This window comes from Vidua macroura, chromosome 18 (genome assembly GCF_024509145.1).
Source record: "Vidua macroura isolate BioBank_ID:100142 chromosome 18, ASM2450914v1, whole genome shotgun sequence".
Classification (NCBI taxonomy): Eukaryota; Metazoa; Chordata; class Aves; order Passeriformes; family Viduidae; genus Vidua; species Vidua macroura.
In genome coordinates, this window is record NC_071588.1 from 6999520 (window position 1) to 7018476 (window position 18957).

The window sequence follows — 18957 nt, forward strand, 5'->3', positions numbered from 1 at the left end:
ATTACAAATAGCACTGATTGGCATTTGGAAATGTTGCCATCATAACCCCCATTTTTGGCAAATTCTGTGGTGTGCACTGCTTTTTTTCCCCTCCCAAACATATTCTTTTTATTAACTATTTTTAAATGTACCAAAACTGTTAAATCTCTCCAAACAAGAAATAATGGATTGTATCTATATAGCATTTGTTTGAAAATGGAGCACATACTCCATTTGTAAGGTGACATGTTCAGCTTCCTTACATGCTGTGATTTTAGAGATTTCTTATCATGAGCTGCATTTCCATAGAATGCTGCTACTGTGTAAGAAGGCTTGAAGGAGCAGCACTGTGGCCAGGCCATTCCTGTTTGCATTTGGAAGGTGATTTCTATATCCACACCAGGCAGGTCTGAGGGATGTGCTTCCCTCAGCAGTCTCACTGATGTCAGTGGAAGTCACTAATTAGCAACTGCTGCAAACAAGGGGGAAGGTTGTAAAAGGCCTTAACTTAATTCTTTTAATGGAAGCCAGATGATTTCCTCAGTGCCCACTGAATCCTTGACGTTCTTTTGTTTTAGGGATACATTACAAATAGCAGAGTCTCTAAAATGGCTTTGTTCAGAGGCAGTTTGGGTGTGGTGGCTGCGGGCCTGGAGAAGGAGCAGTTCATGGAAGCAGAAGGGGGCAAGAGGGACAGAACATGGAGTTTTGTCTGCCAGTGTTAATTGTTGTTACTCTTGCAAGGGATGACAGGGAGTCCCTACAGACCCTGAGTAGTCAGGGTGTGAATTTGATTTTCCAAGAAAAGGAGCTGCAGGAATAAGGTGGAATTGGACAAATTTTGCTCACGTGCAGCCACGGCTGTTTTGCCATAAGACTCCTTCCTGTTCATGAGGAGCTGCTGTTAGACCAATGGCACATTCTTCTACTTTCCGTCTTCACTGTAAAAAACCATTAGGCCAAGGAGCAGTTACATAGTGAGAAAGAAAAGGTGAGCACAGACCCTTTACATTTTTAAGCAGTTCCTAGTGCTGTTATAAGTACCTTTTAATTCATTTTAGGTACACAACATTTGCTACCTTGAGTTTAAGCAGTGCAATCACACTCTGGTGCCGTGGATAATCACTGACATCATTTGATCTTTGCACAGTGCAGTATTTACATACAATCTAACATCTAAAAAAGAGAAGGATAGGTTGAAAAATGGATCTGCTGCTTTGGCATGTTACTTTCCCGTTTCCCAGAGGAGGCAGAGCTGAACTGGCAAAGCCACTCCAGTCATTGTTACTGCATCGTTCTTACATGGCCTCTCCCTCCCAAGCTGTTTGACTAAAGCCTGCATAATCACTACAGACCTGATGATTTGGCTTTAGCACTCTGACTCCTGCACTTCTTGCTTTCCAAAGCAGAGATCTTGGTTTTGTTTTTCCCCTTCCCATGTCATTTGCCTACAGCTGTGCGTGTGAGTCCACTGCACATAAATCCAGGCTGACGGTAAATTTCTCAGTGAGTTTCCCGAAGGCCATTTCTCACAAGCTAAGAACTTGAAAAGGTCAGAAGTATTCAGTTTACTTTGCTGGAGGAAGCATTCACGTCTTTCTCCAGGGGACAAAGGGACAGGATGACACCATACTATTAACATGTTGTGATCTTTAAGCTCTTGCCTGTATGAAAGCTGTAACTTATTTGCCACCTTATATCTACCTCAGCTGTCAGAGAGGCCCTGAGAGCTCTGATCTGCCTGGGGAGTGCATTGACTTACCTACACACACACACGAGAATTCACTCTTTAATGAGTCTGGAAGTTACGTAGCCTTAGACAAACTAAAACCTACCTTCCTTCCTACACCCAGGATTATACTCATGCCTTGTACTGTTTGAAATCTGCTATAATTTGACCTAAAACATGAGTGAAATAATCTCTTGGGGAATGAGGTTTAACCCCTCTGAGCTCAGCTGTGCGGAGGCACCAGGTGCAGTTGCTCTGGGAGTGGGAGATGGATGAATGCCAGAGTGAGGAGATGAACGAGTTCTTGGGGATCATTAGAACAGGACAACAGGTGGGATCCGGAGGAGGAGGAACAAGGATTCCTTCAATGAGGTGTTTAATTCTTGCTGGAAAATGATGGGGTAAACAATGCAAAGCTATAAAAGACCCACAAGCACCTTCTAAGGTTTCTCATTTTTGCCTTGTCGAAGCAAATAGATGGGCTGTTGCTGGTTCAGGCATTGTGTTACCTGGCCCCAGTCAGAGAGGGGCCATGGTCCAGTGTGTGGAATATGGGACTGGGATTGTCAAACATTCTATTTTCTATGTTCCTGACTGCTGTGCTGATTGCTGCCTGGAAAATGGAGTGAGTCAGGCCACCTCTCCAGTTCTCTCTCCTACCTCCTGCCTATTTTGTCTAAAGAATGAGCTTGGGGGACAGGGACTGTCTCTTCCCATGCACATGCACAGCACAACGGGGTGTGATCTCAGCTGGGCTTAGGGGTGCTATTGGAACACTGTTACTGCTGCTCAATAATAATAAATGACATGGTGGTTAAATGCTGTTGGCTGTCAGTAAGAGATAACATTTAGCACTAATGTAGCAATATGCGTGTTCAAAGTGCAGTGCAAACACGGACTAATTAATGCTGTTAACATCAGATAGAGATGTTAAATGTACCACTGGTGTGATACAGTATTATTCACGCTCTCTTCTTGTCTTTCAGACTTCAAACCCTATTGATGTAGCAGGTAGACCAGGCACAGTCCACCATACGCTGCTGCAGAAGACTCCAGGGGTAGGCAACAATATATAAACTTCTTTTCAGCTTATCTGGGTTTACAGTAAACACAGTGATTGCTGATAAAAAAAGGAGAGTTGGCTGGTGAGCAAATTGGCCTTCTGGGAACATGCAGTGAGGAGAGAGGTTGTGTCTTTTTCTGATGAGACAGCAATCTCCACCAGTCGTGAATTCAAAGGGATGTATTGGCTTCTTTCAAAAGTCAGAAGAAAATGGGGCAGGAAACCCCTTCAATGTCTTTCCTCTAAGTATTGCTTGAAGAGTACTTTTATGTGCTCCATTTCAGAATAATTACAAGGTTCAGAAAAGCACTGGCACTGTTCAGTTGCTGGCATGAAGCTGCTTTGTTTATCATAAAATTCTGCTGAGTTTGGTTCAAGGAATGAAAGAGAAGTTTTAAGCCTTCTTTAAGCCTTTTAGGTTTCCCCTGTCACAGGGGACTTCTGTGGAACGTTGCTTTCTAAATGCTTTCACTTGCTCAGAGGAAGGAAGTTCCCCACCTTTCTGTATATTGGCTAGTTTTAGAAAGACTGATTGTTTTATTTCTGCTTTTTCCATAGGTGTCAGACCCTTATAGGCCTCCAGTAAGAGTAAGTAAGGTTTGTGGGGGATTTTATATACATACTTATACACAGACACTTGGAATATTGTGCATGTGCTTTTGAAATTTAACATGTCCAGTAGAAAATCTCATGCTCATCTTTTACTTCAAGCAAAATGTCAGTTAGCTCTCTGCCACTTCTGATTAATAACATTTATGTTGAATCCTGGCCTTATTTTGCATCCATTTATGTGCATTAATAGTTCACAGTATGAAATGAGGGTCACAGAAATAAATGACTGTGAGCATGGGCAGACATTCACCAGTGAACAGATTCGTGGTGGCTTAGTTCAGTGTGCTGATGTTCCACATAAACAGTGGAACAGTGAGTACCATAGCTCAGCTGAAAATAGGGATTTGTTCAGCTGTGGCACTGCTCATCTTGGGGATTGTTTCTCCCTACTTTTCCCTCCCCAAAAGCCAGTAGCCATAATAACCACGCATGACTTAGCCTGCAGTGCAACAGGGGTGAATGAACAGGGCTCTTTTCAGACACAGAACTCTCAACCATTATGCCATGCTTTCTCTTAAGCATGGCATACTGTTCTTTGCTGCCATTCATTTCAATTTGGGAAGGGGGGAGTGCAAGTAGGAAAGAACAAGGCAGGATCTCAGATGTCCATGAGATGGGGAAGATATCCCACATTCTTCCTGTTTCCTTCTTAATTTAAACATCATCTGCTGCAGTACAGCAGAAAATGTTGATCACCCATTGTGCCGTTTTAGTAATCAGCCTTTCTCATTGCTTAGCTGCCTGGTTGACAGTAAGGGAAATGAAATGTTCTATCTGATGTAGATTGCTAACGTATAAATTAATCTAAATTCTTGTGCTTTCCACTGCAGAAACCCGGGAAGTGGTGTGCGGTTCATGTACAGATCGCCTGGCAGATCTACCATCACCAGCAAAAGATAAAGGTAATTCAGATGGTTTCTGGAACAAAGCCAAGTCTTTTAGCTTATAGATTGTATTTGAGTGAGTAATGGGCAGGAAGCAGTTACTGTGGTGATTCTCAAGCTTGCCTGTATTGATTAACTAATACTTACACTCCTTTAACATTTATTGTAGCAACTGTAAAGTTTATCTGAGGGCAGAGGAGCTGTGTGGAAGGGTGTACAGCCAGAAAGAGGGGAACAAAGTGAGGGGCAAAGTAATTTCCCCAAGTCAATCTTTTTTTTTACAAAGCATGCACATTTAATGTCGCTTCCCTTCTGCATTAGTACCTCCTGTGGAGGAGGTAATGAAATGGCCAATGCAGTGAAGAACATTACAGAGCAGAGAGCAGCAGAGTAGATTGATAACATCAGTGTTAGAGGTTCTGGGGCTTCCTGTGCTGCTGTGATGGTGGGCAGAAGAAGGGGGTTTAACACTCGAGAGCTAACAGGATGTAGGTACCCTGGGGTGCTGTTGAAGGCTTTAGGCTCCCTGTGGCAGGTAGAATAGCTGATAAAGGGACTCGTGTAGATTTTATTTTTTCATAGCTCCTGCAGCCGTTTTTTTGTCCCATTACTGAAGGCTATTCTCTGCTTAAATAGGTGCCTCTGGAAGGGGTGTATGTCCATATACTTTTATAAGCAAATACATAATCTTTAAGCTATTCATAGGCTTTTGTGACTAAGGTGCAGTTCTGGCCATGCTCACTTCTACAGGGCAAGGATAATAACAGTCTCTGGAGCAGCCTCATAGCTTCCTTTGTCCTTTGCCCCTTTCCTGCACACTGAGCTGTCCTGGCTGCAGGAAGGGCACACTGTGGGCACATCTCTCAAACTGGAGAGGCAGAACAGACGAGCCCATCACCCAGCTCTCGAGGCTTCTGTCGGCAGCTTTGTGCCTGCAGAGTATTTTCTGTCAGGCTCACAGCGCCGGCTGCTCCTGGGGTGCCGTGCACTCGGTGTGTCGTGTTCCTGCTGCAGCCTGTGCTGCAGGCTGAGTGCTCCCTGCAGACCTTAGCCTGGCATGGGGCAGGCAGCTGAGAGGCTGCGGGGTGGGGTGGCCCTGCAGAGCCTGGCAGAGCACGGCCACGGCCTCGCTGCGTGAGCGGGGACGCTGCTGTCACTCTCACTAACGCTCCCTGGCAGGGCTAAGGAGGAATGAGCCTTAACTCCCTCTCTTGTTTTCCCATAAAAAAAGGAAGTGTATAATGAGATTTGTTTTATATCATTTGACAGCAAATGCAGCTGGATCCCCACAAGCTAGAGATAGGTGGTAAACTTGACCTGTTCAGCAGACCTCCTGCCCCTGGAGTGTTTCCAGGCTTCCATTATCCACAAGATCTTGCCAGGCCTCTGTTTTCTACCACAGGTAAGGGAAGATCATTCATTTTTTATTAAAAAAAAACCAAAACAAAACAAACAAGAAACAGTCAGTGTATGTCCTGTATGACTTTACAGCTACATATGCCTCAAAAATAGAAGCAAGGTTGGTTCAAGAGGTGCAGAGACACTGCTGTGACCAGGGCTCTGCCACCACCTCCAGTGCAGGATCCTCTGCACATCACTGAGCTGCAGCAGTTGGCCCACAGTCCCGTGTGTGCAGCTGGTTCTTATGTCCCTGATTAATAGACTATAGAGTGATTTTTTTAAAAGCAATTTTGACAAAACACTTGAAAACATTTCCATTGCACAGGATTGGAAGTGGCTCCAGTCTCATTCTTGCTTTTATATTTGCCATGTTAGTCTTCTCAGCTTCTCCACTCACCAAGTTTCTGTTTGTTTTCTGAAAACAAGGGTTTTTTTGTAAAAGGAAAACTTCAATAACAGCATTGAAGATATCACAGAAGATGTATTTGTCAAGTGTTTGTTTTTTAAATAGAAAATTCCCCTATGTGTTACAAAGTTAAGCAAAGTCCAGGGCTTAAAATGATATATTGAATTTACAAAAAGCCCCAAAGAATTAAATACAGTTTACACTGATCAATTGTTTTCCAATCTGTTGGAGAAGTAATTACAATTACACAATTACCAAAGGACAGTAACCTTCACTGTGTTGTTCTTGATGGCTCTGACCATGGGAGACTGCAGCTCTCGTATTCTGGTCCAGGATGCCAGCGTGGATTCATGTGGACAACTGTCTACCAAATGCCAAATGTTGTTTTTATTCTCAAACTTAACTTTCTTCTCAACTTCTTCACATTTTCTCTCTGTGTTTGAAATGCCAAAGTTTGCATTCTGAATGAGCTGCATCAGTTGACAAGATGTAACTTAGCTCGTTATGTATGTAATTAATGGGCAAATAATGTAATCTTCTTCACTGATGTTACTCTGGTTTTATGATGCAATATTGCACAATCACCTTAACTCAGTGCAGACGTGGTCATATTCAGCCTTGGTTCAACCATGTGGAAATTAATGACTTAAGAACTGTTTTGAACTCAGTCCCAAAAATGACAGAAAAGCAACAGATGACAATCAAGCTGAAATTTCTGTGAGAATTGAGTTTCAAATGCAGGTGCCAAATAGCCTCCAGGACCTCTACCAGTGCTTCAGTCTGTCTTTCTGCTCTATCTGTGGATGGAAATTCTTAAGCATCAAATGCACCTTTCTACCACATGCAATCAGTGCTGGTACTGGCTCTGCATTGTAGGGTGCTACCCTGTATTTTGGTCTCTATAAAGGTGTTTTCATAGTACAAGGTCAAGATATTTATTGCATCTACTTGGATGCATAAGCACTGCTTATTTACAAACCTCTGGCTGTTTTTCTGTGGCAGATGTTTCCCTATCACTGTCCTGTGTTGTCATTACAAGAATCTTGTTTCATGTCTGGTTTTGCTACTGAAGGCTGTTCTGGACAGAGTTGTCCTAACAGGCAGAAAAGCACCAATCCAGTTGGTATCTGGGGTTTTTTCCCTTAAAAGATGCAAGCATGGCTTGCTTTTCATTCGTAAAAGCAAGAGGGAAAATAGTATGAAACATAAACATTAAAGAAGGCAAACTAATAGAAAACTTTCAGTAGAGTGAAACAACCTTACAACGACTTGTCTGTGAGTATATTAATCACAAGAGCCATCACACAGTAAATCCAGGTAAAGAGTGCTGTCAGTGTGAGCAGACACTGCAGCTGGAATACTGGAGGAATAAAGCTTTTACTCTGGAATATCTGAGGCTTTCTTTTCACCTTACTGAGCACGTGTGCAGTTGATGTGAATCATTGGTTCTGCTGCATTGCCTGGTTACTGGGGGAGACATAAGTTATCTTAGGGCCACCTGTCTCCAGGAGGGATGCTGGGCTGCCTGGCACACGGTCTATTTAATAACTGCCTGACAGCCTGCAATGCTGCTCCTGGCTTTCTCCGGAGGATTTTTTATTATCAGCCCATGTAGTGGAGTTTGTAAGCTGTCTCCTTTGAAGAAATCTCCCATCCATTATACACCTTCTGAAATCTTAAAGGATTAGAAAGATGACAGTCTCCATCCGTCTTGAAGCATTGGAGCAGTCAGAATGTTTATAGAGAGGTATTAGATAGGTCTCGTTGCCGTGGTCTCTCTTAAGTTTCTTCAACTCATTTTCTGGCTGCTTAGGTTTGAGGTGCCCAAGCTGGTGAGGGACACAGAGCTCTGTCTCCCTCTCAGGTTTCACAGTTTGCTCATGTTCTGGACACATGAGTGTATTTCACAGCAACCATCAGGAGTTGGGCTCTGTCTTCAAGGAAGGCCAGGTCAGGGGCTGACCAAGTACCCCAGTGACAGGTGACACCAGTGCTTTTCACACTGAGATTGCAAGCCCATTCAGATTCACACATGCCTGCCTGCAAAGGAAGAAAATCTCTCATTTTCTGCTCTGAAAGGAGAGCAGAGTTTTCTGCATAAGCCTGGTCCACCTTGAAATACAGGGCAGACCTGCTTGTTTCACCCCCTTCCTTCACATCTCCTCAGCCTCCTGTAAGCCAGCATGCTCAGCAGTGGTGTTCTTTCCCACGAGGAAGTGTGGCACCATGGCAATGAGCAGTGTCTAGGAAAGGGAAAAAACACCAGGGGGGGAGCCTGTGGATGCAGAGACAGATGTGAGAGCGTAGCTGGAGCTCTCATGGGAGAAGCATGATTGATGTTCCCTGCGTGCCTGTCATTAACTGGTGTTTCATACAGACTAATCAGTCACTTCCCAGCACCTTCTGTCTGGGCCCATAACCTGGGCTGGCCCTTTTTCATGTAAACCTGGAGTAAAGACTGAAAATGTCAGACAAAGAGCTTGGCTTCCCTGTTACTCCAGGTGAGCAGCAGCTCTCAGTGCAAGGTCTTCTCCTGCCTCCTAGTGCCCTGTTGGACTCCTTGGTAGGGCTCTCAGGGAAATCCAGCCTGTTGCTCACTCAGCCAAGGTTTGGGGTCTTCCCCTGCCTTTGTTGTTCAAATGTGGCCTTTGCATCCAGCTCTTGAATGTGATGGCCAGGAGCTCTGTGTATGCAAGGAGTCACTTGCCCCTGAACTAAAAAGGGACCTTGTTCTCACAGGTGCAACACATCCAGCCACCGCCCCTTTTGGTCCCTCACCTCACCACAGCAGTTTCCTGCCTACGAACCACTTGGCAGGTAAGTGTAAGTAGCCCTGCCTTCACCTCTGTACCTCTGCCCCCTTCCTGGCTCTCAGTGTGGTCCTGCACTGTAGCACTAGGGGAGGGAAAGGCTTAAACTGCCTGAGGATCCAGAAGCTGGCCAGCTTCTCATCCCTGACAGCTCCTAGCACATGCCCTCACTGTTCCCCAAAGGAGAGGGCAGTGCAGAGCTGTCACATCTGTCACTGCTGGGACATTGCACCGGAGCCAAAATGTGACCTGTAGAGTCCTGTGCTCCTGAATGTGCCTGAAGAAATGGGGGAAATTTATGCAAAGATACCTCAGACAAGCCCCAGCTTAAAATGGGCTCCTCTTGTACCATTTTCCACCTATGAAAGGTCTTGAATGGTTCTTTAAAAGAGTTCAGGGAACAGTTCCTGGCAAGTAGATGTTCTGCACATTTTGCCAGACTTTCAGTTTCCTAATTGGCAGTGAGTAGAGCCTGATTTTGTCAAATTTCCTCATTTTAAAAGCTCACAAGCAGCTCATTGCCAATTAAAGTTCAAGCTCTGTTGATTAATGTTTTAGTAACATTCATCCAATCAGTAAATGTGGCATGCCACATGACCTAGTAGACTTTTTTTCTCTTGCAAATACCCAGATTTACATCAATTCCTGAACATTCTGTCAAAATTAACTATCTCTACTGAGTCACTCAGCCACTGAAGATCAAACAGGAAGGGCAGGAACATCTGGTTTAAATAAGTAAATAAGCAAATAGCTGTTTGCTTAAAGATACAAGCTATTTGTGCCATTTGCCTTGATATTTTCAATGTGATATCTGTGAGGAAGTGGAGAGCAGCATTACCTCCTGTAACATGGCAAGTTAAGGGCTTGAAGGGGACAGTCAAAAAGCCAGTGGGCTGGAGGAGGAGTTGTTTAGAGATGACCAGTAGGAAAGAAAACAAGTACACGGGTAGGATTTAACCCATTGCTGTCTCTGGAGTGTGGAAACCTGAGATGGGCTGTGTGCTCTCAGAGAGGAACCTCTTTACTGGAAAAAAAGCACTGAAACAAGACAGTCATCTCCTCAATGCTGGCCACGGGGCCTGCTGAGATTCTTCTTTCAAGGCAATTGCAATGTTTCTACTATTAGTACTGATAAGGAAAGAGTTATAGCTCAGCAGCCACCCTAATTTCAGCTATTAGACCTTAATTTCTAACTCACTTCTGACTCGCATACAAAAGTTTATTACAGCACCTGTTTGCAGAGTGAGCACTGAATCCCTTCTCCATTTTAACATGATGGGAATTTTCTGTGCAAAGAACCTTGCAATGAGAAGGATCAGCTTAAAGTCTGACCTAATCCTACTTGGATTCAAACCGTTAAGAAGGGGAGGGGTGCGTTTCATTCTCCAACATTCTTGGCTAAATGCCTGCTAAATCCCTGTTTGCCTTTCCAGATCCATTTAGCAGGTCAAGCACCTTCAGCGGCCTTGGGAACTTAGGCAGCAATGCCTTTGGAGGATTAGGCAGTCATGCTCTGAGTAAGTACTGGCTGGGTTACTGCAGACAAACATCCCTTCCAGAAAAGCCACATGCTAATATTTACAGCAGCTGGTGGTAGTTTTTAAAGAAGTTTAATTCCTAACCTCCATTCTCCTATCTGAAAACACTGCACCTAAGATTTCCAGGTCTCTGCGGTGGGAGCTTTTCTGCATGTCACAGAGATCAGTAGCTGTGCTCTGTGCCTCCTCACTGCTGAGGGTTGGTACCTTGTGTGCTCAGAGAGGCACTGGAGCTGCAAAACCCCACCGAGCTCTGGGACCCTGTGGGCACCTAAAGTAACACCCTTCACCAGCGAAGATGCACAGTGGAGCAGCTATTGATACTATTGATACTTCTAATCCATGTAGACATCCTCTGTAACTGTTGGCTGAAGTTTAAATTATCTGTATAAAATAATTCTACTTCAAAAACATGTTACCTATAGGCAAAACATGCTTGAGAGCCACACATAAGAGAGCATGCTTGTGCATCTCATAGTGCAACAGGAATCAGCTGAAGATGGATGGAGGAAAATCGAGTGACTGTTCTGATAAGCCTACAGCCAAGCTCTGTGTTAATACACACACATACATACCACCAAATAGTCTGGGTTCTTCAACAAAAAAAGTCCCTGAAGCCTCAGCTGCAGGCAGCTGATTGCTTGTAACTACCCACAAATTAAAGTTTCTGCCAGAGAGAGGAGCTGAAGAAAAATACTGCTTTTGTGCTGGAGCCCTTGCCTGGGGTGGGGGGAGAAGAGAAGCTGGGCATTTTCAGTAGTCTCTTGAGTTACTGAAATGTATAAAGCTTCCTCCAACAACAGCCTTAAAAGAGCTGGTGGATCTTACACCCAGTGTTGGAATGATCTGTCTCCACTCAGTAGTAGCTCCCCCTCACCATTAAAAAGCCTTAAAAGGACAGTTCTGGTTGTGACTAATATTGTGAGAAATGTCTGTATAATTATTTGCTTTGAATTATTTTTAACTCTTCCTCCCCCTGCCATTATTCTAGCTCACAACAACATTTTTACTCACAAAGATGGCCCAAACCTGCAGAATTTCAATAACCCCCATGAGCCATGGAATAGGCTCCACCGGACCCCGCCGTCCTTCCCAACACCTCCACAGTGGCCCAAGCCCTCGGATTCGGAGCGGAGCTCCTCGGTGACAAACCATGACAGGGACAGAGAGCGGGAGCGGGAGCCCGAGAAGAGGGATCTTTCTCTGAGCAAGGACGACAGAGACAAAGAGAGGTGAGCACTGTGGGCTTCTGACCACTTCCTACTGGAACTGTTTTTCCTCTATATATTTTCTGTTCTCCCTAAAATGTTGCTGATCCTTAAAGCAGCTGAGAGGCCTTTTCCTCAGATAAGCACAAGTACTAGCAACACCAAAAAAATTCCTCTTTGCCTTTTAGGATTTGTCTCCTGTGGAAATGCAGTAACCCAGACCCTGCTAGTCGGTTAACAAAATGCACCATGCAGAGGAATTGAGTGTGCTGCTGTGTTTTCAGTGTGCTGAAAACTTGGTTGTTTTCAGTGCAGCTGCTTTAGGATTCCTGTGTATTCTGAAATTGTGATGGTTCCTTGGGAGACAGTCATAGTTCTCATTAATGTACAGATATGCTGATGAATTCAAATGTTAGCTGGACATTAACGAGATAACAATGCAAATGCCTGTGTCTGGAGCAGTGTGCATGAATCCATTAGCAAAACTGATTTTAAAAAATTGCATTGTGGGCAAATCCTTATTAAGGATGGCAGGCCTGTATCACCTGGGCTATAGTTACTTCATTAGCTCCCAGTTATATGATTTTGAAGCTGTGAAGCCCTTTCTATTTCAGAGCCCAGTTGTCTCCAACAGGCTACTTCTTTGTAGGCAATAACAGCCTGCAAGTCTTAGATGTGTGTGCTTGACTAGTGACAGGGGTTCATAGTTTGCTGGAGTGCTTTTAATGAGATCTTCAGGCAGTACCTGTGAACAAGATTATATGGGAGCAATAGGCTGAAAATCTTCTTGCTTTACATGTTAAATTGTCTGACATCCTTGCACAGATTTCGTTCAGGTAGGGAAGATATTCCTTCTTGGCTCTAATGGAATTCATTTGCAGACCAAGGTTACTTTACTCTCAGGGGTGTTCACACAGGGGTTAACAGCTCTATTACACTTCTATTAATTTAGCTTAAGCTGTCCCCAGCATCCCTATTTGGCCATGGTTTAATAAACCACATCCTTGACCAGCAATCAGGACTACCACAGAGAAAGAAAACTGGGTTAGCAAATGTAATCATAAGGGATAAATACTTACACAGCCCCCCAAAACATCTCCAGCTTTCAGCGCTTAGATCTTACAGCTCTCAACAACAAACACAGCATAAAACTTAGGCGAAGTGAGCCTTTCAGCTGCATAATGCAGTTCTCTCAATCACACAATCATATTTTGCATTTAAAGTGTCTCTCATTCAGAGCAAAGTGCTTTTAGAAGGTGAGCAATATTTATTCCCCTGTTAAAAAGGTGGGATTAACTGTGACTAATTGGCTTGCTCAGAGGCAGAGGTGCAATTGGAAATGTAAACCTTTGTGCCTTTCTTTCTAAACCATGGATGTTGTCATCAGACCCCTTGTTTATCACAGCAGGTCCTCTTGAAACGCAGCTCAGTTGCTCAGTTTCGTGGCTGATTCAAGGATGTTTCTCCTGAAGCATCTGGCTTACCTGCAAGAACTGCCAACAACAAAAAGTCTTGCAGTTCCATAGGAAAGTCAGCTTCACGTTATGACTGCTTCCAGTCAACGAGGCTGACTTGGGAAGGACCTGCATACATTTCTGTAGGCTTCTGTTTTGTGTGCCTGGATCCCTGTTTTAGGAAAGGAACCCAAGTTTTGCAGCTGAGAAGGTCATTATCTGGCAGCAAGATTTACACATGAGCACACAATAAGCATCTTTAAAGAAAAATAACCTGTCTAGAATCCTTCTTTCCCTGTATGTCTCAGTGAAATGGTCTTAGGGTGAATGTAGTAATCTGCCAGCCACATCCCCAGTTTAGTCTTACATTTGTGAACGTTTAACTTTTTTTTTGTCTTTGAAGTATGTAAAGGCAGCTCGTGCATATTGCTTAGCATAGCATCACAGCTGTAGCTGATGTTTGTAGAGCTTTCCAAATCCTTTCCTGAGCAATCTCAAAGTGTACAACCGAGCACAGCACTGTGCATGCCCGACATCACGGGTGTGTTTGTTCACACATAACCAAGGATGTACCTTCTGTCTTTTTACAGGGACCTCATGGATAAAAACAGACATTCGAACAGATCCTCGCCGGCATCAGCCCCAGTGACGCACCAGATAAGCAATCTCATCCGCAGCAACAGCCAGAGCTCCAGCGAGCCCATCAGGCAGGTCAGCCTCGGGGACAGGGAGAGGTCCAAGGAGCCCGAGCGAGAGCACCCTGACCGGCTGAGAGAGCCGCCCATAGCTGAACACAAGATCAAAGAGAGCCGTTCCCCAGTGAAGGAAACTCCAAGCCATGATAAGAGACCCTCTGAGGACAACACAAAGCCAGTAATCCAGTCTGTATCCCCATACAGCAAACCTGCACTAAGTGAGAGCCTGAAGCTTACCAATCTAATGAGCAAGGACATGGAGAGAAAGACAGAGCTTCCCAGCGACCTCCAGAAGATTAAGAATGACATCAAAGTCAAGGAGGAGAGGAAGGAAGACAGTGATGTGCTAGTGGTTGGGTCTGAGCCTTCCCAGCACTCCCGGTCAGTGGAGCATCCCCCACCGCCCACTCTCCATGGATTATCATTGCCTCACTCGATGGCTGCCTCCATGCCCATCTCCATGGGCAGCGTGCACCAGATGAACAACATGAATGTCCTGGACCGCAGCAGGATGATGACCCCGCTCATAGGCATGAACCCTTTGTCAGGAAGAGAGAGGCTGCCGCATCCCGGATTTTCCTGGGACCCGATGAGGGACCCCTTGCGAGATGCCTACCGGAGCTTAGACCTGCACCGTCGAATGGACTTCCAGCTCCGGACAGATCCTATCCATAGGTTTCCTACCACCTCTGGCTTTTATGACCATGAGCGTTCCTACAGAGACAGGGAACCACACGACTACAACCACGAGAACCTTCTGGAAGCCCGCCGAGAGCAGGAGCGGTTGCGGCAAGTGGAGGAGCGCGAGCGCTTGCACTTACGGGAAGAACTTGAGCGTGCCAGAATGCACCACTTGCACTCGTCCCCCATCGAAAGCCACCTGGCACACGTGCCATCCTTCATGCCTCATTTGAGCGGGATGCATTACCCCAGACTGAGTCCATCCACTGCCATGCACAACGGGATTTTGAACAGGAACCCGCCGACCGCAGCGCTGAGCGCGCCGCCGCCTCTCGTACCAGCCAGCAGCACCAGACCTGCCTCCCCTCGCAGGACTACTCCACTCACAAACTCAGAGTCCAGGGACTATTCCCCCTCTAGGAACCCCAAAGAAGTAGAGGCACGATAGTCCCCAACATTGAATTTTAAACTCACCTGTACATAAAACAAGCAAGCAAACAAACAAGCAGACAACAACAACAACAACAACAAAAAAAACACAAACAGGAAAAAGAAAAAAAAAACAACAAAAAAAAGAAAACAACAAACCTTTTACAAAATGCACTGCTGTAAACTTTTTTTTTTAATGTAAAATTTGTAGAAGTTAAGCACATTTCCATAAATAACGGGGTTGGGGACTTTCCAACAAGAAGGTTGCTGAGAATGGGAATTTAATATATAGGTATTGATTTTTGGTTTTGTTTTTTGTTTCTGTGCTAAAGAAAAAATGAGTTAAGAATATCAAGTTTGTACATTTTTTCCCAAATGTGAGAAACATTTTTAATGGATTTGTATTTTTTTTAATTTTGTGCTCTTTATTCACTTAAAAAAAGAAGAAATTTTGCTTTTGTTTTTAGTTAAATTTGCATTTTAAAGGCCTCAGATCCTTAAGAAAAAAATACCCAGGGTTTCTTAAAAGTATTATTTATGGAAATACTGTAGTTTTACAGTCCACTGTGAGGTTCCCTTCTGAGGCCAATTGATCACTTACCTTGGTACTTTGGAACCGAAGTTACAGATATATATTAAAATATTAATAATAATAATAATGTACAAAACTGTTTGTTTTTTGCCTTATTATATTATGCAGAAATTTAAGAGGAATTTTTTTTGACTTCTTGTTTTAAACAAAAAAAAAAAAGAAAACAAACTGTAAATATTCTGTTAATATAAATGTACACCAATATTAAATTCTTAACATAGGTAGACTTTATAAAAATGGTTTCTAGAACCACTCTGGTTATTTGTTAACATGGTTACAACTCATACTCTTGTCACAGTCAGAAATTCACACTCAGAAAGCTCAGTACGGCATATATACTTCAACTATGCAAGAACTTGGAGGCAGGTCTTAGTGGATGTTGGGGGGAGGAAGGTTTAAAAAAAAAAAATTAAAAAAAAAAAAACAACCCAAAAACAACCAACTCGCAACTCTGGAGACAGAATGGCAATGGCATGTGAACAGGAAGAAGGATGCTTGTGTTTAACAAAAAAAAAAAAAAAAAAAAAGAGAGACTGAATTTTTTTGTACAAACACAAGGGACAGTTCGTCAAGGAAAGAGAAAGACACACGCTCCTGGAAGGGAATTTCGGTTTCCTACTTCTCAAGCTGGCAAAAGCAGATGGAACTGGCACAGTACCATGCGGCAGACCCTTTCCTTATTTTTTTTTCCTTTTTTTTTCTCTTTTTTTTGTGTTGTGGGCAGGATCGCTGGCAAGCAAGGACAATTTTCCGTGGACCCCTTGTGCTAATTGTGCAGTGTTCTTATTGGAATCTGTATACAAGACAAAGTAGAATTTTAGGAGTGCAAAAAAAAAAGTCTAATGGTTGATTAAAAAAAAAAAAAAGAAATTCTGATATATTATCTATAGTACATGAAGACCATAAGCAAATGTTTGTTTCAGTGTGGTTCTGCCTTGAACTGCTTTTTGGCATGATTTATTTTTTATTTCCAATTTTACTTTTCATCCATATGTAAATTTTGCCATGTTTTACTTGCTGTACCATCCCCCCTTCCCTTATTTTATTTTTCAGTGTCCATGTTTTATATATCCTGGGCTTTTTCTCTCTAGTTAATTCAGCCATCCGCTACTATTTTCTTGGCTCTGTAACTCTTGTTTCCCCCCCCTCCCCGTCCTCCCCCCTGCACCCCCTGTAATTTTAAACATTCAGTTTCCTTGTAGATCAATGAAGATAAATACAACATTGATTTTGGATGAAAAAGGCAGTTGAGTGTTTGTGTGTCGTAGCCAGCGCTGTTGACTCGAGGCTAATGGTTTATTGACGGCTGGGAGGAGGCAGCTGGCGGAAGGGGCTGGTGCTGGGACAGGGATTTGCTTCTGCCTGTGAATCCTTCCCAGCAGAAGGAACACGCTTTGGAGGTCGGGATTTGGGGGTCTGGGGAGGAGAGCGGAGCAGTGCCCCCAGCCCTGCAGCATCTCCACCCCACGCCCCAGGGGCACCTCGGGCTCAGCGCCCCCGGGGCTGATCCAGCATCCCCTGCCAGGGAAAAGAAGGACAGCGAAGGAAGCACAGCCTGTGTGCAGCAGCTCGTGTGGAGGGACCCTGCTGCTGGCATCACCGCGGGAAGGTTATCACCTCCAGCGCTGCTCTCCACCTCCCATTTGCTTCCCAGGCTTTCCCGTGGGCTGAGCCGTGTGCGGGGGGATGGAGCCGTGCCCCGAGCCCCTCGCGCTTCGCGGCTGATGGAGCGGTGGGCGACGACGGGGCTTTAACAGCGTGGCACAGCTTCTGGGTTTAAGTCCGCGTGTGACTAAATTACTGAGCGTGAAAAAATAAAATGAAATAAAATAGCAGGGTCCTTAATCTGATGAAAGGAGGCTTAAAACAAAATAGGCATTAAAAATCAGCACCTGCTCTCCCAGCTGAAATTGGAGGAACATAGAACACATGGTGGATGTGAAAAGTGTGTTGGACTCAGCATAAAGATTCATAATGCTGGCTCAGGGGGATTGTAATTCTCCTGGTGCCAGTGTCCAACATGGGATCTTGTTTGACACCATTTCTGACATGGAGCGGCATAAATGAGCCCCCCTAACCTCTGTTAGAGTCCATAGCTGTGTGTTCCTAATACATGTGAGCAAGGAGGTTGTTACTGCAAACTTTAGAAAAAAATGCAAAAATGGGCCATACCCTTTGGAAGCATTTGGTCTGTGTATGACTTCAAAAGTGAGCATTAAATCAATGCTATGCTCCCCTGGCATTCCTGAAGGATTGCTTATTGCAGCCACCCTGGTGCCAGAAGAATTCATCATGAATGATGTTGTGGTGGTCTGAATATTAAAAGAAAATCAGTGGTTTGCCATTTACTGTATTAGGAGGCATTGCTCTCACGCCTTCGGAGGATGACCCATCAATTATGCTGCACTACAGTGGGATTCCTGTGGAATTACACAGTGTCGAGTATCAGCCTTCTCGCAAAATGGTTCATCATGATTAATGGTATTATTACCTAAACAGAGAAACTAATTAATTCAGCCTTATTCCTTTAAGCCACCCCAGCTGAGCTGCCTTCTGCTAAAAGAACTGGTACAGAAGGACTTCCTGGGTTTTATGCATTTCTACCACTGTTCAGCTTTCATTTTGTGCCATTTTCACCATTTTTATTCTACTTTTGACTGTCTCCCCAAAGACTTCCCTCAGTCACCAAAAAAGGGTGGAATTTAGCAAACAAATGACAGTAGGTGGGAGGAAAAAGATGGGATTTGGAAGGTTCATTGCTTGCCTCAGGCAACCTGTGTTTAAAAAGATACTCAGGAAGCTGTAAGGAGGGAGACCAGTGGTTGCACTTACATTACCTTTTGTCCAAAATGCCACATGCCCATGGGGGCTTCATGGAAGATGTGTGCACCAGCTTCAGTTAATGGGGGTCACTCTTGGCCCAGTCAATAAAATAGACAACCAGGATACCAGGGAGTGAGGGAAAAAGCCAATCTGTAAAGCTGTAACACATCCTCAGATCACTTGTCAAAAATATTAACTGTTCCTTGGCAAAAAGATCTAGTGCTTCCCTAAAAAGCCAGCTTTATTGCCTAAAATAAGCATATGGGAATTGTCCTTTCCAGCCTATATAGATACCATAAATATGTAGTTAGCTGTTGGTGACCTGGAGTTAGACAAACAGAGGGTTGATGCAGGGGAGCCCAAGGACTCGGCAGCAGGCTGAGCTTCCACGGTCAGGTCTGCAATGCCAGCCCCGCCCGGGCCCCGAGGAGGGAAAGCAAAGGGAGCCAACTAGGCAGGAATGCAGCGTCCTGAGAGCTTAGGGAAGAGCGAGACACACCAGCTGTGCTTCGGGCAGCCCAGCAAGTGCCAGAATGAGAGCAAGGGTAGAGATCAGTGGTGTGCAGCTCAGGCTGGAGCCGAGAAACCGTCAACAGAGGGGAAAACAAGATGTGTGTTTTCCTTGGCTTGTGCCAAGCCAAAAAAAAAAAAAG

The 18957-nt window shown here is 44.4% G+C and overlaps 1 protein-coding gene across 5 annotated transcripts in view; it reads left to right on the plus strand.

Annotated features, from left to right (window-relative positions):
* The window catches only part of FBRSL1 (fibrosin like 1), a 502969-nt gene extending 486252 nt beyond the window's left edge, over positions 1 to 16717 (plus strand). For 4 of the 5 annotated variants that reach the window (XM_053993752.1, XM_053993753.1, XM_053993755.1 and 1 more), the window contains 8 exons: positions 2695 to 2766; positions 3330 to 3359; positions 4214 to 4285; positions 5537 to 5669; positions 8814 to 8891; positions 10318 to 10401; positions 11414 to 11654; positions 13675 to 16717. In XM_053993752.1, the coding sequence (XP_053849727.1) occupies positions 2695 to 2766; positions 3330 to 3359; positions 4214 to 4285; positions 5537 to 5669; positions 8814 to 8891; positions 10318 to 10401; positions 11414 to 11654; positions 13675 to 14908 (1944 nt within the window). In that variant the 3' untranslated portion in view covers positions 14909 to 16717. Of the gene's footprint in view, positions 1 to 2694; positions 2767 to 3329; positions 3369 to 4213; positions 4286 to 5536; positions 5670 to 8813; positions 8892 to 10317; positions 10402 to 11413; positions 11655 to 13674 lie in introns of all 5 variants that reach the window. The other variant, XM_053993750.1, reaches the window with a different exon arrangement.
* The last annotated feature ends 2240 nt before the right edge of the window (positions 16718 to 18957 follow it).